At 42.2% G+C, this 26,778-nt stretch overlaps 1 protein-coding gene across 1 annotated transcript; it reads right to left on the bottom strand.

Annotated features, from left to right (window-relative positions):
- On the bottom strand, positions 1 to 26,092 carry T265_12797 (hypothetical protein; the record flags this gene model as incomplete). Its single annotated transcript, XM_009165497.1, has 5 exons — positions 1 to 221; positions 3,016 to 3,068; positions 7,031 to 7,721; positions 21,187 to 21,501; positions 25,846 to 26,092. Coding segments are annotated over 5 exons (1,524 nt in total), but the record flags the coding sequence as incomplete, so codon positions are not given.
- Between the last annotated feature and the right edge of the window lie 686 nt (positions 26,093 to 26,778).

Below are 26,778 nucleotides of genomic sequence, written 5' to 3'. Positions count from 1 at the left end.
TTACGTGGAAATTTGTCCGTACAGCATTTGTCTAAAGTGAGTAATGTATCAGGATCCTCTCGCTCCAGCATCAGATATGCTGGGCCCAATGTCCTATAGTTACAAGAGGAATTCACATTGGTTGATATCGGTGATGATTTGCCTGTTTGATATCTGACCGTTGAACTGGTGTCGTTTGGGTCCGAAGTACTCACTTCCAACTGGATTTCTCCAAACGGATTCTGTGGGGAAGTCGAAAAGGAGGATTAAAAAGAGACAGAAGATGCCGTCTTTTCTCACATCCATTTTCAACCGTTCGTACTACTATGACAGCCTCATGACTTACTATTCACTTACCTAACTCGTTTGCACTTTTCTCCATCTGTTTTTCTGTAACTTGTCACGGTTTCTGTGCAGCAACTGACCTTAACACACTGAGTTTCCTTTCCGATAGAGATATATGAATGTGTTAGTGTGCCTGCTTACCCATCTGCATTCGCCATCCGTCTGCTTAGCCTACCCCAGCTTCCCCTACAATGACACCAGGGTAGCTGCGGCACCAACTGGTATCATGAGAGTGAACTCGAAAACGATCATCTAAAAAACAGACTACCAAGATCTCATTTCACTTGGAGTGGGTTTCACGTTGAGCTGCGGCGGCCAGCAATGTTAACGGAACATCTCAGAATCATTAACAGAACAATCACAAAGTTGATGAGAACCGCTCGAAAACCTGCGACCAGTTTTGATGTTCACTGTTCTTATGGATAGTTTGCTCTCACAAGAAAATACAGTATGATATATCAAATGTTGTCCGAATGGAAACTTGATACATAAATGAACAACGCATTCAGTTGAAGAATATTCTGATTGATAGATTCAGTTGCAACTCTCTTTCAAATTCACTTTATTTGCAAATTGGCGTAGTTGGAGAGGAAGGCAAAAAATCGTGGTTTTTCATAAAAATGTGCTCACTTGTTTGTAAGTTGTACCGTCAATTTCAAACAACTCTTCCTTTAGATATTCCGATTCGCTCGACATACGTGTGACTCGAGACTCCATTACAAGGACTCAACAGTCTTAGTGAGACCTTTCAACCAAACAAGATCCCTCTGGCCATGCTGAATGTAGCTCATTACTACCGACTGATAGCAATCACCTACAGGTCATTCCTCTCCACGGGGATGAGCAACGCCAATGCGACAAAATACCTGCCCCATGAAATTTGACAAACTTATTTTCGCACCACACTGGGATTCATTAGGCTAACATTCAGTGCTCTCTGTCAGCCAGAATTTGCATAAGACCTAGACAAATCGGGTCTAGTAAAATTTCCGAATGAGTTAGCTTGTCGCTGCTCTCTCACGACTGTATCTGCTTGGTAAGCTTCACAACTAAATGCACGCCAAAATGAACAAACTGTAGATGACTACAATATACATAAAACTTTTGCCAAAATATATTAGCAACCAAGATTGCGTAATCCCTGGTAAAAAGGTACTCGTCCGAGTCGTATGATATTCCCGTAGTGTTGTAAAGCAGCGATACACTTGGAAGACTGTTCATAGCAGCCTAATTAGGTACGATTTGAGAAGCACGCAGTCTAACCAGTGATCGCACGCATCAACGCGATGTATAAGACATTGACGACACGTTACTTACCGGTAGCAAGTAGTCATGAATCTTACGCACGAAAAGTGGCAGAATAAAATATAAATGCGCCTTTGTCAGGTCAGAAAGAAACAGATGAGATTCAACTGTTGGTTTACAAAATGTCACGCTTCACACACTTCTGACAACTTTGCAGTCCACCATCAACAGAAAGCGTCTGAAAATGGGCTCAAAGAAGGAGTCTCGAAGACTGGTGCAGTCTTCAATCACCTTCGGGAGCTTAGGTGTGAATAAACACCGAAACTGAAGCGTATCAAGCTGTCGTGTTATTTATTTCCAATAAATAATAGCGAAACCTAGACAGAATACAGATGAGATGTCAGCTTCTTACGATGACTAAAGTCAGTAATAGGGTCTATCCCATATCTTTTTGATCAAATGTACAGACCGAAATCCGAGCACTAGAAAATCACTCTTGGAACCGAAGGTAGTCTTGACCGAAGCCGGATTAAGCAACCAAAACATACATCCCACAACAACTTTTCTACAACCAACTAAAACTGGCGTTTGAAGTCGGCAATATCGGGAATTCCGCTACTTCGGCAGCTGTCAACTACGTTGGAGAAACTCTAAACTCCACTTTGGATAATGAGTTTGACAGAGAGGTCTGAAGAGGAGCCATCTACGCAGAAACTGAAAAAGACGGGACGCGCCTGAATTCTGGAAAACAGACTATCGATCCTTGGGTTTTCTTATCCTCCCACATTAAGCAGGGCCACTTGCACTCCTCAAATTTCGTCAACCGTGTTTTAGCTGGATCTGCTTTGTTGGTCACCAGCAAAATAATTGCTAGACGTGAACAGGTGAGGTCGAACAAGGCTTGTTTAGCCTTTTGGTTGGTGCATCCCTGAAACATTATTAGCCTAAGCACGAAAATATCAACTCTCTGTTTGACTGGATATTGCCTGCTTTTCTATTACTATTTTAAGACTCAACGAAAGTTATTCCGTTCTTTCTTGACACCAAAATCATTAGTAAACGAAAAAAGATTCAGCAGGCACACACCCAAGGAGGTACACAATTGTCCACTGCACTTAGTTTGCACACAGGTACAATACATTTCAAATAGATGAATTCCACGATTACACAAGAGCAGTGTGGTTAAAAGGTAACGTTAGATCTGTCAGTTGATGGATTTTGGTCTAGAATATACCATTGTATAAGTTGCTGATAAAGATGACTTATGGCATATTTTTCCAGAATCCGTAAAACACATGGAAATCCAGACGAATGTTGTGCCTACTCGGTTAAGGGATGCCATTACTATAAGCCAATAACCTTATATTTACTGGGTGGTTTTAAAATCGCTCAACTTATACTATGAATACAAACCCAACCACGGTAATATAAAAAATGTCCACTTACATGATGTGAACCAGTGAGTGAATTATGTGTTTCTGTGGCTCTCACACTAGGATCTGAAAAGCAAGGAGGTATGGAAGGTCACATCCACGTATATTTTTACAGATATACATCAAATGAGGTCGGTTTCCGCGTGAATCTGATGGACCGCGGGTGTAATACAATAAAGTCACGAACTAAGACAACAGGACATTGTCAAATCTTTGCAACTGGATAAGTTGTTCCGACGGCAAGACACATACTGCACTTGCGTTTATAATTGATTGTTCCATATTGCACAGTTGCACAAGCCAATTTCCATTGCTTGTTAACGTAAATCTTTCGAATGATACGACTGGCTTTTCAACAGAGACTCAAAGAGTGTACTCCATTAGGGTCCATCAAAAACGGTAAAAGCCACTGTCAAGGAGAAGGCCATGTTCCTAACCCTTTTATTCCCGACGACCAATTGTCTAACAGAATGCAGCAGAAACTGAAGGCAGGCCCACGACGCATTTGATGGGCCGCTAAATTACCTCTTTTCAACAACTTGGTGTACAGCACCGACCGACATGTAGACCGGAGAACCAGTCTGGCTCTGATATGTTTTAAAATAACGAGACATCGTATACTTGAACGAATCAATGTGAATCTCCGACACCACTAGGAAAACAAAAGAGAGGAACCCATGCACACACTAAACAGCCAGAGTGATTAAATTCCCCACTGATCATCAGTGATGTGTTCAACCGGATAGTAAACCGAATCAGCAGAGTTCCTTCATTTTCTTGGTAAGGACACCAAATTAATGCACCTAGCCATCAGTAAGACCTACTCGAATGTTACCTTCAGAGTCTTGCGTCTATCCTGCTAGTCCATCTGTTGTTTCGCAGTATCGTCTTCAAAGTTCAAGAGCTACTTAGCCGTTTAAAGGGTTGATCACGTCTTCTTAAATTTCGTTCATATGCAATTCGACCAAATCGCAGTTGAAATGCTCATTCAAAATATTGGCTGTTTCCCGTAGCAAAGACCTTATCCATCTCCCGAGCTTTTGACGTCCACCAGAGCTTTCGGTCTTTCCTTAGACTCTTCACTACTTGGCGTTTGAGGAGTCTGCGTCGAGATTTGCACCGTGGAACTCGTTGCCTGCTGGTATAGCTTTCCTGGCATCAGCCATGGATGGCGATCGAATCGGAGAAGTCGGACAGACTGATTCAAAATTCTGATCCAAGAGGCAGCGGACGGTAGAGTTTTCTTTGAGGACCCTTCCCGGACCAGGTGACTCAACAGTCTAACCTGCTTGGTCGCAGGGGGTTAGCCTAACCCGTAGGTGCAGGGAATAAATCATTACTTTCTCATTCCTGATGAGGCTGCGCACAGCAGGTGCCTTCTGAGCAGCACCGGGCAATTTGGTTTTAAAAGTATTTTGACCGTATGGGGTAATGCGCCGGTGGCCACGGTCAACCTTTGGGGGATCGGAGTGTGGGGTTTTCTGGGCCGACCTTTTCTGACCCGTCCTAAAGCGGGAGAAGGTGGCACCGCTGCTTTCATAGATATGGACATGCTGGTCACCTGGGGAAACCAACTTACTGCCTTCACACTTGTCACAGAGAACAGTACGACCTTAATTTCAGATCACCTCGTAGCACGATTACTTGTAGTACGGGGTTCCACTGCTCTTGGTTTGGCTGCTGCCCTTTAAACTTCCTGGCATGGTAGCACCTTATGGAACGAAGTTCCAGCCAGTGTAGCCCGCGGGATCATTGCAGCACTCAAACCCGACCACCACGTTAAGGTGACAGCTTAAGGTTGGGTCAAAATACTGATACAGAGCAGTCTACCTTCTTGACTGCTTAGCTTAGTGAATCAAGGGTGTTTGGAGTCTTAAATGGATTCGCTTGTTTTTTCCTTGCCTATGCAGACTACAATCCAACTTTAATGGACGAAGAGATCCCTTTATGTGACCATCTGGAAAGCATAAAAGGGAAGAAACACAGCGGAGTTTGGATGGCGACCTAAAATGAACATAATAGCGGTGTGACAGATTTCATACTAAGTGCCATTGCATGAAGTGACGAGAGCTGGCAATCGTGATGGATCATACGGTAGAAAGCCTTCCGTATTTCTTCAGCACCATAGATCCATCGGAAAATATATTTTAGAGCTATCACATGTATTTGGGTTTCCCAATCTGGGATACCGATCGGGGTAAACGTTGTAACCAATATGATTCAAACCCGAATTTCGGTGTCAGAATTTGTTGTCTGTCATCTTCATTTGCACTGGTCATGAACATCTTTGTGGAACTTTATTCGTTTCCAGATTCGCCCAACCCACCGGAAGACAGTGCAACATCGATGAATGATACCATCTGAAATTCGTCTTAGTCGGAATGTAGAAGGATTTAGAATCCATGTAGTCCCGTAGAAAGCCCGCTGAAGGATTACAGGAAGGAAGCCGATAACCGGAATACAATCTACGGTGCAGCTGCCAATTCGTTGCATTCCAATCATTAGTTTTCTCCTAAATGTTTGCTTCATTTGGGCTCAGAATACTATAAAAACTGGTTGAGTGTTGCATATCACATGTCAGCTGTACGGATTGGTGACGATAGGTCAAAAGTGCGGCTCAAGGTGAGTGCCCCCTAATAAAGAGCGTCTACGAGAGCAGCCAGAACTTGGTAAGTCTCGGGGGTCAGTGTTCTTCGGCGACAGCAGTGTGGTGCTAGACTTGGTGGCCGTTTCATGCTACCACACCTTTTTGAGCGCTTGACTTTAGAGGAACTCTTATCCTTTCAACTTGCGCCATGCTTCATAGCTCCCATTTTCTAAAGTTTGATCACTACCAATAATTCATGAAAATTTCAAAAGTGGATTGCCTAACAAGTCGCACCTACGTAAGATATAAAATCCCAAAATCCCTAAAGCATTTCTGTGGGAAGGCATGCAATTCCGTCGAATAAATGATATTCACATCTTCCAATTACTATGTATGCATCTTCTTTCTTTTGTATCTACCCCTTGTATTCATTTTCGAACAATTCTGCTTCTGTCATACTCAGACTGTCCTGGTTCTCTTCCGGCAAAATAGGCAAACAATAGGCTCGTTCTCTGATCTGATTTGGGAACGTCAGTTCGGTGAATAGAGTCAAACCCAGGAACCCTATCAAGTACATTTCAAGTGATCATGGGGTCAGATGAAAGAAACAACCACTCGGTAAAGTCGGAGCAGCTATTGCGTCCTCGTGACAGGCTCTGAATCAGTTAGCGCGTAATTTGTGAATATATGCCCCTGTTCAGACATGGTGCTTCACATGTGTTGAACACGCTCCGGTAGAGTAGAGCTAAGCTGCCAGACAGTCAGGGGTATGCGCAGCTTAAGCATTCTAGCAAGAAAGCCTACCCCATTGAGTCCACTGTTTCACTCATTTTGTGTGGGCTGAACAGGATCAAAGCGCGATGACGGGAGATTTATTCAATTAAGTGTGATGTAGACACAAACTTTACACATCTGGCAGTTACACTCCCAAGCAATCGAATAATGTTGACTTGAAATTGATATACCTAATTGCCAACTTAGGATTCAGTTAATTCCGGCCTCAGTTATGTCAGCAGCACACGTCATTACTTAACCACTCTCTGTCAAGTTCGAAAGTAGAGAGTTAATGATAATAAATATCAGGAAAATCAGACTTGCTCACTAATCCAGCAACGACTTATGACAGCTCCAGATGGCTCGGTCTGATTCACGCAGCGTGCTATTGATACATTGGTTACGGTTATTGTCTTTCGTGGGTTACATTAAAAATACGTAGATTAGTTATCGAAATTTGGGCAATATCCGTATCAGTAAATGTTTCCATCTGCTTAATTTATAGAAGCACTAGGTGCGGAAATCGTTGAACAGTAGCCCTTGCGCATCAGACAGTCGCCCTCTTGAAAAATGTGCGAAAATCCGGGTGCTAAATGGTAATTAAAAACGACGACGTGCATGAATGTGCCTTCGTAATTTTATGTACTTTTCGTCAAAAAAGACCTACCCATGTACTTCTGTGTCGTACTGCGTGAATTCGACGGCCGTTTCATCTTCACATATAGGTAAGCTAGGCTGGCAACCACGAGGAGGAGAGCGAAGCAGACAGCCAGCGCCAACAAATAAAGGACCGGTAAACTTCCAATTCTGGGAGTTAGAAGTTCTGTTGATTTTGTGTCGGTAGAATCTTTTGCGTAGGTCTCTTCGAACCTGTTGTTGCTTCTGATGTGTGCACTACCAGCACCGGATTCTGGCAGATTTCCGGTGTTGGTTTTTCTTGGTCCAGCGGTACGAATCGGCTGTGGCGCATTAAATGTCTGTATGTTAAGGGCCTGTGTCTTAACTGACGTTTGCGTAACTGGATCAAAGTAAAATATATGTAGTCCAGTAATCGCATGTTCCGGTGAGGGGCCATCATCAGACGCCCGAATAAGCAGCCTGTCCGGTCGACGATACCGCGAGTGAACCAACTTGGAGTGAAAGGAGGAAGGTATTTCATCGGATGTCAACTGTTTGGAAAGAATGAGTCGTCCATCAGGATGAAGTGTAAATGTTTGTATTTCCGAACTGTCCTTATCTGCCATATTGTATGCTTCTGCTTTACTGGTTTGCATTTTTCTTGGAGGCGTGACACCAGAATAGATAATTTCGTACGAAACTGTGCCGTTGGGACCGTCATCCGGATCGATCGCAGTGAACTGATTGAAAGTCAAGCAGACAAAATGATATTACCGTGAAATGGAATCGATTTTGAGCTATAATTCGACAAATCGTTATTTTCATTAAAGCGCCTCGTAAATTGTTCCCGTGAGATGTTGAGCACATTGTTTGCTGCTGACATAAACAGTTACGGCCTTACAGCGGAACTGTTCAGTAGACCAGCCTGGAGATCATATTCAAGCGACAGCAAACCAAGAATGAAACTGAGTCAGTTGAACTCAGAGGGCTAGTAGTGAATGCCTATCAGTCTGTCTAAATGAATTGAGAATACTGGCAGTGATTATTATAAGAGTGAGGATAATCAAAATGTCTGGCCTGAGTCAGCAACTTTGCCAACCCGTGAAATTTCGGAAGCCAGTTCTTTAGTTGATTGAGGGAATATTCTGCTGGTCAAAAGTAAGTCAGTTGCTTGACGGTTGCGATCTTTCAATAAGCTATCGTCAGCTGAAATGTTTGAAGTTTGATGAGTATTTTTCTGGGTCTACCTGACAATAGGTTTTATTGAGTATAAACTTTTAGACGCACATAGGACGCACCATGCGCAAAGGAATGGAACTATTTGAGCGTCAACTAAAAGTAGACGTTGCATGATTTCCAACCATCTGATGGTTGTTATCAAGTAAACAAAGCACTGTTTATAAAATTCTAAATGTCACTAAATGAGTGATACAAAGAAGGAATTGATCGTCGATGTGAATGTCAGGCAAAGGTAGCTAATATCAATGATGGCTTGGATTGGCACTGTTGCGTATTTAGGTATACACAAGGAGGACCAATATGGCTTTTGACTATGCTCAGTGTAGTTCACGAATCTCAGACCATCAGGTCATCTGGTTTTAGTACTTTATTCAGTCAACCCTCGAAAGTGGGAGAAAACTGTTTTATCTTGATTATTTCTAAATTTCTCCGGTTTTGAACACTAAATTTAGGTTATCCGGTGTTCATACAGTTTCGGTGCACACTGGACCCCACGGGTGTTCGTGCGAAAGCTACTTGAAATTCAAGTGGGGCGCATCCTTGTGAAACGATAACAACAACAGTATCGACAAGTGCCATGAATGGTTTAATCCGATTTTCTTCCCTGTCTGTGATCCAGAAGGCGGCAAGCACTTCTAAAGTCGCTCATCAGCAAGATCGATAGAGCTGCAATTATCTCAAGTGGATACGTCTCAAACTTTCAATAGGCACAACACACCCATTTACGGTAAGGGGTAATCTCAAACATTCACATTCTGAAAGGAAAGGGCGATAATCCAAAGAAACTGAATTTGAAACCTTGAGTGTGCATATTTTGTGGTAAATTATGTAATTTCTACAGTGGGACTTTTGTATTGGTGCGCGAGTAGCGGATTGAATAAGAAAAATTAACAAGATATCCGGTCACCAATTACTTAGTCCTATACAAAAATTCATTGGGCGGTTTGTTCATTTGTGTGAAACGATGTAGACCTAGCGTTTCCCAGTTCGAAAAGTCTATCCAAGACAGTTTGGGTAAACACAGTTAAGTTAAAAAGTTATTCCGAGGAATGCCTGTGTAAGTTCCAGTAGCATAGTTTTCCGTATATTGCGACGCTATGTGCCATTGTTCACACTTTCGATCCTCTTCATGTGCTTTGAAATTTTACCAGTTAAAAGCACAGAATACCTGTGACACGTATGAGGCCAAAACGCCCGAGCCCAGATGTCGTCTGTTAGGTGAAAAGAATGAGGCACAACGGAATAATATAAATAGAACACATATATTACGGTAAAGAGGTTCTTGCCTAATTTCTACGAAAGCCACAATATACCATCAAAACCGTCCATGGTTCGGAAGTAAAATCGCTTAAATAGGTTCATTCTGGCTTTAGGGTGAATTTAATTTTTGCAGAAATGCTTAGTACAGTGGTAAAAATACGTTTCGATGATGATATCTTGCCGAGGTATGAAGTCCTTTGAGGTGAGGAAGGTATGAGACGAAGGAGTAAGCAAAGTGCTTGATGGTATTTTAAATAATTTGTTATGGGATTAAGGGTGCAGCCACACTGGAAGATTACGTATAAACCATAAACTGACTCCATGCGTGGGCTCCGTTCTATTATTAATGAATCAGTGATAAAGATTCCATGCCTGGTCCAATCTCTGTCGAACGTCTTTTTGCTGATTCATGTCCAGCGAACCTAAGCCATTCACTGGAAATTTCGTAGTCTCAAAAAGAAGAAAGATTGCGCGGTCCAAAATTGATTCCCATTACGACAGGTGGACCGTCTTTTAAGTTAGAATGGAATGTTCTGACCGGTCCACCTTCATGTTATGTATTTTTTATAACTTTTACAGTATTAAACATTGTGGCTTTGTGTGCTCAGATAGGGAGCATTTGGACGATTTTCTCTTATAAACCACTGCCTTAGTCGGAGCATAATAACATTCACAAGGCGGCGTATAGTGAGGCTACCATTGTACAGGCAATTAAAATAGAAATCGTTCAACTTAAGGACGTGCATTGCATGGCGTCGCATTCAACGTCTAATTTTGTTTCAATTGTACCACCTTCAAGCAAAAATGTAAATTACTGATGAGTCATTCACTCATTTAAATCTGAATCAGCATTCCTCAAGAATTATAAACATAGTGATTTAAGTTAAACGATTGAATAAACTCAATTTCATTGGCACCATATTTATCATCCGTCTTTTTCGTACTCAACCGATGGGATATCCATCAGTTTAAGCTTGGTGTATCCTGTATTTAATTTCACTGCGCGGGAGAGTCCAAAGATAATTGTGGCTGTACTGAAATCAAATTAAGCAGAAAACTGGGGCAAAAACGTATTCTATAAGGAATCTTCGCGCCGTCAACATCTGAACCTTCAGGGCTTTGTTGACGTGAAGTACAAACAAAATCTTACCGTGTGTCTGTAGGGTGGAGTTCATAGGTTTTGCACTAAGGATATTGTTGATTCAGGATTACGGTTTGTGATCAATACCATTAACGATGTGTACGAAGAGAAAATTTTGAGCGAAAATACATTGCATCTATGGGTAACGGAACTAAGAAACGACGCTTCGGTCCACAAGAGGCACGTCTAAATTGCTGCTAGGACGAGGCTTTCGAAAATTACACCGTCTAACAACCTCTCTCTAGTCATTTACCGCAGCTTGCAAAAATTGAATGATTCAGTTAAGATACAGCCGGTTTGCCAGATGACGACACACTGATTGTGTTTCACCAACCGACAGTCTTCTTTGCTGGTTTGCAGCCTACTATCCTTCACTTAAACTGTTCCTCTCTTTGCGATTACGGTCGCTGGTTTATCCCAGAGCATATACCTCCCTGCACCTGAACTAAAATGCTCTACATATGGTCAGCTCAATTATAAGGCATCCAGTCAAAACGGACTTTCGAATCACACCCGCCGAATAGCTTGGTGTCATTCATTCAAGTGCCACACAAACATCGGAATATCATCCTAGACAAAGCGCACTTTACAAACACAGATTACTGCAAACTTGAAATCACCTGGTCATCAGCAAAGACATGCAAAAAGACTGCATTTACGTTGGACTGTCAAGGACTCCTCACTAAGAGTCTCCCAAGGACATTAAAGGGTCGATTATTTAATTCCTAACCCACAACTTCTCATCCATTATGCCCTCAACCTTGTCATCTATTTACAAGAGCTTTTATCAAAGGCTTTCGGTAAAAAATTGTACCCTTGATAAACTTTATAAGCGAAGCCGTATCTGTAAAAATCGTGTTTCAATTTTCTATTTTGTTCGCCCGCTGAATATAGAAAAAATCACTTAAATTCAACAAAATGATTAACGCAACATATATCAGGCTGACATTTTGTAACCACCATCTTCGAATGTGACACCATGCAGTTCGTTTTCGGGAAACTTAGCGCATCAACTAACATTTACTGCATCCATGCTCTTTGACCGTATATTGATCCTTTAAGAAATTGACATTGCTCGGACTGTTGGTAGTGCAAGGAGATTTGTTTGTTTTTGTGAGTGGCGATTTTGTCCTGGCAGTGAAGCCAATCTATTCTGAAAGACCGAGAAGAACTGTACGGCTGTTTCATCCCTATTGAAAATCATCAGCAGTACACATCTCACGAAACTCCGTAGAGTCTCGAACCCGCGAAGCCCTGGATAGCAGTTTAACACTTAACCTCTCGGCTTCGAGCGGCCGCTGTACAGTGCATGGGCAAAATCAGTCCCGTTGGACAAAAGGTGCTGTTCGACCGCTAACAGGTACCCTAAGGTCTTTCCCCCTGAATCCTAACAAAATTTCTAAGCCCACACTGTCTTTCTTCCTAGTTATAGGGGCTTGGTCACGTATTTGTTTCATTACTATTTGTTTTATCTTATTTGAGCAAAATTCCTTGATCTGCGCAAATTTCGATGGGGAGAAAAAGCTATATTACCCAAACTTGAATTAACTGATGGTGGACTCTAGCGTATCCATGGTAAGCAACACATCTCACAAACTCCGTAGAGTCTCGAACCCGCGAAGCCCTGGATAGCAGTTTAACACTTAACCTCTCGGCTTCGAGCGGCCGCTGTACAGTGCATGGGCAAAATCAGTCCCGTTGGACAAAAGGTGCTGTTCGACCGCTAACAGGTACCCTAAGGTCTTTCCCCCTGAATCCTAACAAAATTTCTAAGCCCACACTGTCTTTCTTCCTAGTTATAGGGGCTTGGTCACGTATTTGTTTCATTACTATTTGTTTTATCTTATTTGAGCAAAATTCCTTGATCTGCGCAAATTTCGATGGGGAGAAAAAGCTATATTACCCAAACTTGAATTAACTGATGGTGGACTCTAGCGTATCCATGGTAAGCAAGAAATCTGGCTTCATTGCAAGTCCATAAGCCACGTGATTTCGACCGCGCGCATCTGTTGAGTAGTCGAGCGAACAATATTTGTTTCAATATGTTGTTATAGTACCGTATATGAAGCCTACTGTCATCTATGTTCATGTAACGGAATAACCAACAAGCACACACATAGGGGGTGGAATTGCTTCTTTGCTCGAATTCGGCAACAGATGAATCTCTTCCAAGCGCATCAGAGATCTTAGCTGTTTTTGAAACGCAGCCGGATTGTAGATCTATCCCGTGAAAGTAAGATTTACTTGGATGGAGATGCCGCTAAGTAACCCGAGGATAGTGAAAAGCTGCTCAGAAGTTTTTTGACTTCGTTGCGGTTTTTCAAATCTTTTACGATCTAAATGCAAAAAGGCATAACATAGTGAGTTAAAATGACACAAGAATGTGAAAACCTGAGCAGTTTTACAGTGATCATACCAAGTGATCAGAGTGCCCGCACAATACACGTTCGCCAGTCAACAGACAAGGCAGCTCAGAAAACTATGGGTTGGCGAAACGGAGAATTTTTTCTAAGATCGTGATCATCACTGGTTGCTACTTGACAATCTGTATGTTTTAACACAACTCCGGAGATACTGGTGCTACTTTAAAACTCACTCATGACCTATCCTGAGCGATACTTGCCGTTCGTCGATGAAATTCGATAAACGTATGCCACAATAGTAATGAACGCTACATCACATAATAGGTAAAGCCAAATGCAGATCGGGCACAAACGAGAAGGCCCTCGGAATCAAGAGTAACTTGACGGCAGGAGTCAATGTTCAGCATATTGTTTACTTATCCGAAACATCTGCATTTTAATGTTGGTAAGCTTATTTAAAGAATAGAAAAATAAGACTTTTAGTTGACAGGCGTTCTTTTTTCGAAAGTACCTGCATTTTTCTCCTGAATACATATATGGTTGGCGGTGGATCAACTGTAGTTACTCCAATGAGCGGCTTCACATAGGATTTAAGGCACAGTTGGTCTGTATGGAGCCCAATGTGGTGCTACGAACTATGCGGATGCCAACCGAGGGGTTAAGATCCACGGGCAAACACGCAGAGTCCTTCTGTGGGACATTTGCTAGACGAAAGGTGATAGAACAAAGGTGACTACCACCGCAGGTTCTTTCACGCATTACGGCACTACCCTCATTTCTGATTTTCTTAAGTTTTAGCAGAACGATGCACTTCCTGCAGACAAATTTTCTCAACAATTTTCCCTCAGGATGCCGAGTACCGGGCCATTTATTTGGAAATGGATGGGCAGGTGGCACACCATTGGTAGGAGTGGGACAGTTATCGTCGTTTGACAGTAGGACAATAAAGTCGGGTAAATGTGGATCAGAAATGGCAGCAGAGTTATTTTTAGCAGGTGACGGTATAAATAAATAAATTTGCTTGGGCTGTTAGCTGGCTTTTCCGTGGTGATCTGGAATCAATACTTTGATGAACCGCTAGTCCGATTCTTTAGAGGCATATGAATCCAGAATTTGCACAGATCCAAGTAGCAGTGATCGTGCTCAACACTGAATTACTGTTTTGAATAAGGCTTCTATGTTCCAGCGTTGAGATATCGTTTGCCGGGAACTGTGCGGACGACAGTCCGTCCAAGAGCTCTGTCATAAGTAAGATTTTCTCAAGGTTTGAGACCAAATTTGCAGTAATCAAAGCTTTTCTGAGGGCTATCACTGGAGAGGAGGTTTGAATATTCTTCAAACAAATGCAAAAATGTCTTTGGAGGCGGTCTGTCCGGCGTAAGTGGCTCTGTGTTAGCATTCACTTGATTCTGTTAATCCAGGCTCGTTCGAGGAATGATTGATATTTGGTTTGACCACTGAATTTGAAGTGTAAGAGAAACTTGCCAACAACCCGAGTGTGTTGCCAGCATAGTGTACATCTTCTCCCCGCCATACAATTGTGAAAGAAGTCCAACTGCTCAACCCACTATGAACGTGTCATACATGCGCAGGTGGAAGCTTGACTAAAGTCTTCTCTATAGGTGATCAGTAGCAGCATATGCCCTGGCAACCCAAGCATGTGGTCCAGCGACTAGTGCCAAGTTTTTGGACAGGGTGCGACCAAGGTTGTCAAAATTCTTGCAGCAACTGGTGCCGCATCCATCAGGTTGAACAGGATTTATATACCGTTTTAAATAGCCCGTAGGTTGGCAAAGACAGATGTTCTAGAAGTAGTTATATTTGGACCACAGTCAGGTGTAGTTGGGGAAAGTGTTTTGGTTAGTAGCTGCGATTTCGCCCCCGAATGCGCGGAAAAACCACAGTTATCCTCTAGAAGTAGTTTACTTACTCCTGCCACTTGGCACTGTGCATGAAGCACTTAGATTTGACAGGGCACTCGTTAAGAGGATATCGAATTGTCGTGCTATCTTCGGAATCGCTGAACGCTTTGGCGAGACTCGTAGTCGGATACATAATGAAAGCACCTGGCACCGGAAAGCAACTTTGCATGACTCCCGTGTCCACTTTACACCCGCGGAAATGTTGAGAAGAACCCACCAGAACCACAGGGAAGAGTGGATGTAATGAAGGGGAAAAACGTCACCCACAAACTTCAATGTTACGACGATGGTAAACACTATCTTAGTCAGAATGGAAGAAAACAGGCCACTAAAATATACGAACGAAACCTTCCTAACAGAAGACATGACAAGATGCCACTCGTTTTATCCCACGAGGACAGAACTTGATATCAGTTCCACCGGGAACATGTTCAAATAATTTTATTTGCCATAAGAGGAGGACTAATACACCCTGGCCTGACTCTGAATGAAGAAAGAAATCCATCAACCTCAAGATAACTACCGGATCAATGAACCAATAAAAAGGAAGCAAATTAACCACAAAGGAAGGAAACTAACCAGTCCTAAAGAGGGAATAGAGCCTATAAAATAAAGGCATGAAGGCCCACAAGGAAACAAACCACAACGCGATTCCTGTGGCAGGCCGGAAAGGGTGACGTAAAAACATCTCGAGAACGATCAAACGTGTTAGAGTTGGCAGATACTGTTTGCAAGACGTAAAGGGGAAAAAGAGGAGATACCCTGACTGACGAAATCTCCTCGATCGACGAGGAACTATCTGGAACCGTACTACAAAACTCGACAAAGAGGACTACCGCGAAGCAACTCATATTACACAAAATCGCCACATCGTGGAACTGCATAGACTTGGAACTCTTCATTCTTTTTAATCCATCATTCATTCTACGAGATGCTTCACTGATTTAAAATTTCTGTCTACGTATTGCAATAGCCTTTCGCGCTAAAGTTCACTATTAAAACAATTGCAATGCTCTTAATCGCAATCATCCTGAAAAGTCTCTTGCTTTTAGTCAACTCATCATTAAATATACAAGATGGCCCAAGAATGGACAAGCTGTTGGTTAAGCCTTCTACGAATTTCTCTAACGTTGACTGACCCAACAGCTGCCTTATACTGGGTGTAGTTGGCAATGATTTCGTTCCATGAAGACGGTGCTACTCCGGGACCAATCGGACTTGAACTACACCCATGCATGATCCGTAAGGCAATCAGTACCGCTCATCGGCTTAGTTATGGAAGATTGGTGTGACCACAACCTGGGTGCATTTGATTCGCGGCAGGCGCCTTCCTAACAGTAAATCACTTACTAGTGATGGGAAATTCCACAGTTGCATACATCGTTTGTAGACATCGGCCATTTGATTTCATGGATACGACTTTGAACACCTTAAATGTCCTTTTCAATCCTAGGCATGACCGATAGCCAGCTGACTCAATAGATGTGACGCTAGGTAGAAGCTGCTCACACAATTATTCTTGCCCAGCTTCTGTGGGACCATAGGCACTGGCAAAAGCTGTAAAAACTCCTCTTGACATCTGAAGCCGAATAGGCGTTATCCTCCTTTCGAAACAGTTCTGTCCACCCAGTATTATTTCACCCTTTTGCCTGTAATGGGAAATCCGACTTCTTGTTCCCATCGATTTTGCCATGTAGTTATAAATCAGAATGTGGACCCAGTCTGCCGTAAGCGTCTTCTGTAAGAATAACTGATTTCCGCTAATAGCAGCGATATCATTGTGATAACCTTTCGGTTCCTTGAATGCAAGCGCACTGCGTATTTAGGACCCACCTTTCCACCAGTGTCAAGAAGAGTTCTAAATTTACAAGTTATTAGTCTGCTTTAACATGTTTTCACACTTTTCCCTTTGTAGTTTCTGGTTGATGCAGTTTTCAAACCTTCAGTCCCTTGGGATTTTCCTAGTCTTTTGGCATAATTCTCCGGGCTGTGATCCAACACACGTGTCTTTCCTCTTAAAGCATGTTTATAGAGGCTAACGGCTAGAGAATCTGACCCACCTGTCGGTAAAGTCCGGGCCGGGCCAGGCCGAGCCGAGAACCCAAGGAGACTTTTAGCCTTAATTTACTGGGCAAGTTCTTGGTTTGTGAAAGAACTTTGACTATACTGCATATTGCGCCAACGGTTACGAGAAACCGTCTGACGATCAGTCCCTTTGGTTTTTGGAGCGACATCTTCCATTTTGCCCAGGTTCGAGGGAAAAAACATCGGTAATTCCAAAAAATACGAAGATTCCAGTTGTCTGAAGAAAACACCTTACTCCTATTTGGGCCTCTCCTAATCCGGATGCCCTGCTGGCCTGGTAAAGAATTAAGGATGGTCAGAAGCATTGCTTTAGTACTGACATCCAGCAGCCACAAAATGGTTTCAATTTTTGGTCAGGTATATATATACATCTATGTAAACGCAACCATTTTGTCAGGTGCCCATGAAAGCCTAAAACTAGTTGACTATTTGTGGGGGCATCCGCGGTCATTCTATCTCCTAACTACTTCTGGTTCCACAGGAACGGAGTGCTGTCGGACTTATAGAGCACTCCATTAACTTTTCCCCTGATTATGGTCAGTCAGTGGATGAAGCGGGATCGGTTGCTTGTTGAATTGATTGACGGGGTTCCTGGGACCAAGTACGATAATCCACTCACGAGTGCATTGAAAACAGGAAGTGATTTCATGACTTAGCGCATGCTATAAATTTATCTGAAAAGCTGACTATTTAGAGGCTGTCGCATGGATATCCCTCCTATACCTTCCGATCAGGACAAAGTGCTTGGTGGATTGCTCTTTTGGAGCAAACACATTTCGCTTCTAACACTTGGCAGTGAAATTCAAATTTCTTGACTTGCTGCCTAACAATTCCTTTACGCGGGTGGTGTAAATATCATCGAGAGCATAGATTACTCGATAGTTTTGTCGACAAGATAGGGAATAAACCAACTCTGGTCGAATTCCGGTAAAAAGAGAAATGAAGGCGGTATTTTCAATTGATCGGATTTATTCATTCATTCGGTGAAAGCTGCGTATAAACTAGACAAATCCTTGTATCACCAAGAATAAGCTTATTAAGAAGGAAAATGAGGCGGACACTTTCCAGTAACAAAAATCTACTAGGCAGCGCCACTTTGTGTTTTAGATGATTCATGAGGGTGACATTCGCGTCACAGATCCTCTTTAGGCAGCAACATCTTTGAAAGGGTGACAGCTCCATGACAGGTGTTGTCCGAAGAACAATCTTACAACGACTCAACAACAAGTCGACCCAGTGTGTGCAGGTACCAGTGTCACGCGATTCCAATATTGTGTTAAATTACCTACGAAGAGCAGTACGTGGGACGACAGACACTGAGTGGAGTGGGGGAAGGAATAGAAAGATGAAGTCGGCCGCACCGTCCCATGCTGGTTACTAACCGTTAATATTGAGGTGCTTCTGCCATCGGTTTCCAAAATCCATCCTAAAAAACCACATAGGCCTTTCATGAATTCTTTAGCTTCTTAGTTATAAACCACCGTTGCATGGTGTTCAGTTTCGAAACATTTAGGCAAGTGCCGGGTCTAGACAGTTTCCGTTCTTAAGAGGTTAATTCATTTTTTCTCATTTTGTTGGTTGGTGCTCTAGCAAAAGTGTATTCCTTTCTTAAATTCCAGGCCACATCCATTAGAGAAAAAAGCTGTTCTTAATTACATCAGTAAAATAAGCGCGGTAGGAGTAAACTGAGTAAACGCTAGTGGCTGCTATCATTCAAGGGGTGAGCTTTACATTCCAGTGGAATTTGTGTCAGATTCCGGTTACTGGGGAAAGAGCAGTCCGAAAGAACGATAGCAACGTAACCACTATACATAACCCATGAGCTATTTTGAAGTTACGGCGATAGACTAGTTGAATCTGCTGCAATGTATGCTGTAAGCTGAAGCAAGTCACGTCATTTACGCACTGGCACAGCCGACGCCAAACGCTAAATCGTTCGGCAGCCAGTCATAGTACATAGCTATTGTGCGCTCTGTGCTAAAAGTGAAGCCGGGAATCTTGTCCGTCAGTGTATCGCTTCTGTTTGGAGTTTGCCAACCAGTAACATGTACTTGAAACATTTCGGTCGCCCCGAAACTGAGCGTATGACACAAACATCACTTTGCAATTATCCCTCTATTCAACCATGAAGTTAGTCTGACTGGGTGTGCGGCGCAATCTGAACTATCTGACTAGAGACACAAAACTGCAGATTAATATTCGGCTAATTATGTCCTCCATCCCCACTGGAAGGACTGAACTAACTAACAGCTGGCAACAGATTTTCTGTCCGTATCCAAATTGTCCAAGCAGAGGAGTCTTTATTGTAAATCAGATTGCAAGGCAAACACTGTATGGATCCCTGTTACGAGCAAAAAACAACTGCCTCTCTAATTGAATAACACTTAATGCATCAACCATTTTATTTTACGCAATTTTACGTTACATGCTGTTTGTGATAAGGCCTAATAAGCTGCTGATTCCGCGTCGCACCAGATGCGTGACTATGGAACCGTGGACTGTCTGATAAAATCGGAGGTATGCGATGGTTTTTAGAGTGTGGGCAATTCGTGTGCGTGTTTCTGCATCCAAAATTTATGTGTTCTCGACATATGAGTGTTTTTCATGACTGGCGTTATGGCAGTGGATTCTGTATCAATTTATGAATGTTAAGCTATGTGTGCACGTGCGGAAGTCTGAAAACGTTTGAAATTTCCCAGTTGATGCCACGTATCCAAATTGCGCCGCAAAATCCAGACTAAATTTCTGTCATCTTTGGCTTTTGAAGGATGAACGTCTATCGTCAACAGCAATAAATACATACAACTTATTCAGATTACCGATCTCATCTGCAATAGCATTACTGAACTGAATAAACCACATAGGTTTGAAAGTGTTCCAAGCGTCGTAGAAATACAAAACAGCTTACACCCTGTTGATTTATTTCATACACGCTTTCCGAAGCACTTAGAACTATGCAACCAATGTACTACTCATAAGGTTGCTGAAAAGCCATTGACAGCCCACGACTGGTTTCGTTCTTTTTGCAGCTCATCAGGTAGGCGCAGTCCCCGGGTTTCCGTCGACCTCATGTTCTACTTGAAATCGAATTGCACAAAAGTAGCGAATATACACTCGTTTGCAAACTAATTTGGTTTTTCGAGAGACTCACATGGAACCCAGCTGAATCTCTCGTTTGTGATGTTTCCAGGCAACTGAATGTTCTGCACCGCCTGAGTCTCCGAAAAATTCAAATTAGTTTGCAAATGAGTTTATATTCACTTATCATTTACGATGTAGTTTGCGATTGCTTAAAGTCTGCTAAGGGGGGCTTGTAAGATTACGCCTAGTGAAGAATGAGTTTCCATGTCAAATATGAAGCTAATCTATTCAGAACCGCTGGGAGGCAATGGTGAGATTTTCATCTATGTTGCGGATTATCAGCTACCTGAATCTCACGAATATCTAGATAGACTAGAATCCGCGGACCGTACCCCAGTAGCCGCACAGAAACATAAAAACCTCTTCAATGCCTCAGGCATTTTGTAAGTTATTCACACATTTTTCTATTTGGGGTATCTCTGTTACTGACAAAAATGGAGGCGGTGAAATGCCAGGTGAAACTTAAGTGCACTTTGAAACAGTGGATGGATTTTTAGTGCAAGCCGTGTATACAGATTGAAGGGTTTTCTCGTGTTGGTAGACAGTATTTTCTAGGTGTCAATCGTTTATTAGAGGCCTTTAAAAGGGGAATTTCAATATTGGTCGCTGAACTCAATATTTATTTGGATTACCATTCCAAGCTATGGTATTCACCCAACTGTTTGCCCTAATTGTCGGCAAATCTTATGCCTATCAGAAAGAACCGATCTCCAAATAATTCTATCTAGGTGGCTCCCTGAGAACCGACTTCGTTTCATGGGACTGATATAGTTTTATCGAATGGTTAACAGTGAAACCATAGATCACCAACCAGACTGTCGCTCAGCAGTACGTTGTTGATTGCCCAATGTAAAGTGTGATTGACACCAGTTGTGCGTGGAAACTACGTGCTTAGGCACGGTTAGGCAGTCAGTTGTCACACTTGTGCTACACTTAAATATGAGCATAGCGGAATGCATAGCTACCACCTGAGTAATCACTTTGTTGGTATTCATAAGAAATAACGTATAAAATTTCTGCTCGATAATTCACAATAAACGAAGATCCTACTTACTTTCATCAGCATTGTCCCAACACTTGTATCCAAACTCAAGTTCAACGTATACGCTGGTTCAGCATAAGGAACGGTTAATCCGGGACCATATGATTTGGAGGTTGTTTCATTGCCAGATCGATCGGCATTGGTCGTTGGGGCAAACACAAATTTTGGCTTGTTGTCGTTCAGATCCAAGACATGTATCGTTACGGTAATCGTACTGGATAGGCGCACTGGAAAGCCATTATCTTCAGCAATCACGTCCACCAGAATTACTGGAGTCTTCTCACGATCTACCACTCCGTAAACTGTTAGCTGTCCATCGTGAGTGATCTATGCAATCGAAATATCGTACTTTGTACAGTCTTGGGTCAGAACAGAGCAAGGTCATTGTGTGACACTTGTACAACGAGTAGTATGAACAAGTTTCGTATCTGTTCCAATTTTACGAATAATCCCAGCGTTAAACAAACAAATAATGTAGAAATTCAGTCCATTACTGTTATGACATCACACGAAACTTTACTAAAAAGTGGTGATGAGAGAATTGCATTACAGATCGAGATCAAAACTCAGCAAAAGTCCAAATTTGACCCGTTGTTTAGTCGCAAATAAACGGAGCAGCAAGTACGTTTTGTGATAAAGCCGAGCAAGAGATACTGCTTCTTAACCACAGCTGTTTTACAGTGGTTTAGTTATATTCAGCGATTGTATAGATTCTCTTCAGATGAATGCACACCACGGTGTTGCATTCATGGTCATCACAACCACACAGAAATTCTTTTATGGTTTTTTTCACTTGCATCCACCTTGGCTATCCTACAAGCGATTTTATTAGAAACAGTCCTTTAGGTTTTCACTCCCAATCCACTCTCTTTGGTCGTTTCTCCGTCTCTGGGACCTAACTAATGAGAAAGTATTCAGAGATATTTATCGCATACATAGTGGTGGCAAGATAATCCACTAGGCTTTATACAGCTGTGGCCTCATTTAGGTTGCTACTTTATGACTCTGTTTCGTCAGTACGCACCCAATGTTCAATGGACTAATGTTGATCTCGTGAGTTCGATTATCTGTAGGATCTGGTCGATTGCGAGGGGCTGAGCGATGCGCACTCAGCTTGGAAAGTCATTATTGGCACGCGAGTCATAACCGCACCTACACTCGTAGTACAAATGAAGTAACGCTGACTACTGTTCGTGTATAGACCTTTTTCTTCGACGATCGTAAGGAAGGGAAGCCTTGGTTAAGGCTGGAAATGCGGTAAGGTGTTAATACCAAATGAAACTGCAACTCAGTACGGCTTGTGGCTATGACTAAGCTATTGTTACGAAAAAACAGCACGTCATTAGGGTCGTGTGACCGATGGTGGTTGATGACATTATTGTCACTACAAGTAGCCGTTTTTAAAAGCTCATGAGCAACAACAGGAAATGTTTTGACATAGTGACAAAGGAGCCCGGTAGCGCAAACTTAGTAGATATGAAGCCGGCATACACTAGCAAAAATAGTGGTAGGATATTCTGTGTGAAGAAGGCATAGAGTAAAATATACGAAGATGTCAAGAACGCCAGATTCCGTAGTTTGCGTCAAGGTTCTCATTTTGCCAATGGAGAGAATTCGACTCTGGTGGCTACCCAGACTGATGCATTGTCCATTTGTGTTCGTATGTTTATGTCTCCATGTTCATCCTATGTGATGTCTCGGATATACCAATCTTGTTCTTGCTTGGTATTGCCAGTTTTTAGTGCTCTGCATTTCATTTCGGTTGGAAGGTCTGACCAAAATTACGTATACCAGCCACACAGCCTGATTTTTTCTCCAAAACCAGTTAGGCAGTTCAGCAGCCGATTGGTAAATTTTGAAGCAAGAAATCCAGCTGGGTGCTCCTAGGTGAGTGACTCCCAGATACCTTTTCAGCCATGATCTCCTTAACCATAAAACTCGGTTTAACATCGATTACTGCGTACTATTTACATCTGTGTTACGAGATGGGTTGCAAGATTCTTATGGAATAGTAACATCCAGGCAGTGCAGGCGGCTAGCAACCTCTAACGCTACGGCCATCAGAGAGTTTAGGTCATAACATGCGGTTAAGCTACATAAAAATTACCACAAAATGTGTAAGCGAAAATTCTATTCCTTGGGCTCATATGGAGTGATAAAAAGATTTTCTGAACTCAAAGTCGAACGATAGTTCGCAAATTCCTAAGATCCCACTGAATTTTCGTGGTGCATTTAGTAGTGAAGACATTGGTAGTGTCTCGTGAAAAAATATTGACGGACGAGATCGTAGCTTGTTCTACGGCCCTCAAAAGTAATAGCATTAGCCTCCAAAAAAACCGACAGAAAGCTATCAAGGCCTAGCAAATTCACAGGCTTTAATCAGTGGTCCATACTGGCCATTACTGCGATGTGTTGAAGTGGCTGAACAGTGATAAAGAAAAATGCCTGAAAACTGTGTTCAGGCAACTACCGAGTAGTGTCATAAATAGCAGAGAGATAGCTTAATAACCCTGGTCGCTTATTATACTAGTGATGATAAGGCCAAACAGAACTGCAACATCCAAACCTAATGAACTCTAAAAAATGTCGTTCGCCAAAAGCGAGTCGGATGGAAATACCAAATCACTTATGCTTTGCCCCTTTTGTACACGACCAAAAACATCTAGATCATGATAAAGGAAACTACTCACAATTTTGCTGAAAACTCTTCGACAGCTCTCGACAGGTTTCACCCTTCTTGGGCCTCGGCACAGTTCCCGAGTTCCCGTCAACCTTATGTTCTACTTGAACCTCAATGGGACTGCTTTCGAGATGTACACTCATTTGCAAATTAATTTGGTTTTCACGAGAGACTCAACTGAATCTCTCGTTTATGGTATTTTACAACTGAAAGAGCTGCACACAGGCCGTCTCATATTTCCGTTGGCACGATATTCGAGTTATCGTAGTAGATTTTCATAAGGGTTGACGGAAACTCCGGAACTGCGTCTACCTGATCAGCCCCAAGAAGGGCGAAACCGGTCGTGGGCTGTCGACGAGATTTCAGCCACCTTGTGAGTAGTTTCTTTTATGAAAATATACTGCCATAACTCGAATATCGTGCCAGCGGAAACATGAGACAGCCTGTGTGCAGCCCTTTCAGTTGTAAAATATCATAAACGAGAGATTCAGTTGAGTCTCTCGTGAAAACCAAACCTGAATTGCAAATGAGTGTATTCCTCGGAAATCTAGATGATGAATTTCACTTACAGAGTAATCACACCTAAAAAAACTTTTCAGTTTTTTTAAACCTGCAAAACGTTAATTTAATTGTTCCAAGTGGGTAGGACTGGAATTATCGTCTATTACGCCTGTTTCCTTCAATGATAATCTGGCTTCGGTTGGGATAGTCAATGATATATATCCTTTATTAGTGTCACACAAGTCAGTCACACAAAACCTCAGTCGGGTACGTCACAGAAAGCCACTTATCACCTATCATTAATTATCGCACAACGTGATGTGACGGCACATGGGAATGCGTGCTGTTATAGGAGTCACTGGTTGACCAACAAGCTATATTGACTGAGAACAATGGATGTGTCTTCTGGCCAAACCAACTAATGCTCTAGTGTATTTGGGCAAATTACACGCATTCATCCAAATTCTAGATTTTATTCCTAAACAGCAAAAAAAAACAAAAGAAGTGAACATAATTTTGTGCTTTTTGGATAGAAAGCTGGAGTTTTCCGAACCACCAACTAAGTAATGTTGTTCTTTCGTTTACAAGTAGCACAAAATTGGGGACGATTTTTTTTAAGAACTCTAGTTCTGATAGGATATTTATTCACTTCGGTGCCGTACCACTTCGGTGAACAATCGGTAAAATTAGGTTTGTCTTACCAGACTCCACGCCACATAGTCTTACAGTCAAAATTTCCAGTCGCTTTTTCCTGTCCAGATTCGAACCCCCAGGGCTCCCTTATTGGAGTTATTGCATTGGGCTTGGTAGGCAGCTCGCAACATGAATGCCATGTGGATAAAAATTTACAAACGATAAATGATTTTGCTTCGAGCCACTTGTTCATGATACCTAGGTTTAGAAATAGTTATTCTGATTGCTCCCCTCATTTACTGATTTATTTGTTCGAAATTACTAAGAAGCATAGGCTTCAAAGCGTCTTACCAATGTATTTGTCTCTTTGCATCCCAGTCAATGTTTAGCCAAACTTACTGTTGCCCCATTTATTTCCATTCTTAGTCTGTCTGCTGAATACAGTAAGGCGAATCTTTTGAGCATGTCAGAATATCATAGACAAATTTTTCAAAGCTCAGGTGGGACCATATATTTGGTACAACATTTCTCTTACCTTGAGGAATTCTCTCATTATTTTATCAAAGGGAAGTAACTAAAAAGATTAATAATTGCCATCCCGGTATCATCATTAGGATTTTTTTGAAACGGATTTGGATATGACATCAAAGACAAGCTGGATTATACTCTTAAAAATGATCTTGCAACCCACTTTCTTTCCACGAGCCAAAATATTATCATCATTAACATCATTATCATATAACACTATGTGCCAGAATCAGTGGAACGGTAATTGTAATTTTGCACAAATGTATGAATAAAAGAATAGAAAGACAAGAATAATATGAATACCCGGAGCGCAGTAGGATTAAATTTACCTGCACCAGTTGAGCTCCAGGACGTTCATGTAAACTCGGAGGAACGTGTGTTTGGTGGACTGGAGCAGTTGTGTGAGTTCCGCGTTTGTGATTTGGCTCTTTGGCAATTCGGTAAGTAATCGAGCCATTCCTCCCCAAATCGCCGTCGGTTGCATTCAAACTGCCAAGTACTTGATGAATAGTTGATGATCCATAACTCTCCACAACCTGGGCGATAGGGCAGAAAGAACCAAATAATCTGCATGGTCTGAAAGTTTGCTGGAGTAACACTGATGAAGAAATTCGTATGAAAGCTAGATTGAAAAAGTTAAACAAAAGTATAAAACTCCACGGTTCTTATATTTGCGCTGCAGTTTATACGGAACACCCATAGACACCAGGACTACATGTAAAATTATAAACTAAGAGTTTATGTGTAAAATGCCGCAGTGACACTCGCTTGATGACAGTGAACCAGAAGCAAAATTGCACGTTTCAGTACCTAATATATCGAGCTAAGCAAAATAATCATGTGATGATAGACAACGTTTGTCTAAAGCGCAAGGTGTCTTGAAGCATACCACTGCCACGTTACAGGTGAAGTAAAGATTTAAAGCAAACCACACGGAATGTTCATTGGTCTCGACATCCCACGTCACGCGATATCGCGGGTCTTATTCAGCACCCGTCATATGGTCGCTTGCTGAGATTATTGGTGGATCATCAGCTTGCCAAACCACTGGTTGTTTGCACGTCGTGCGCAGTCCGGTTGTCAAAACTCCATGACTGCTCAGTCTGATAAACCCTTTTTCCGTGTAATGTTCGATCCGACTCACTTGTTTAGATGAGAATTTCGACAGAATAGTCGCGTTCAAAGAGGTAACTAAAAGTTCAACATTTAATTTATGGGTAACTGGACGATTTGGGCGTAAAACTTGTTCAAATAAAAACCGT

This window comes from Opisthorchis viverrini (assembly GCF_000715545.1).
Source record: "Opisthorchis viverrini unplaced genomic scaffold opera_v5_15, whole genome shotgun sequence".
Lineage (NCBI taxonomy): Eukaryota > Metazoa > Platyhelminthes > Trematoda > Opisthorchiida > Opisthorchiidae > Opisthorchis > Opisthorchis viverrini.
This window is presented reverse-complemented; position numbering and strand designations above follow the sequence as displayed.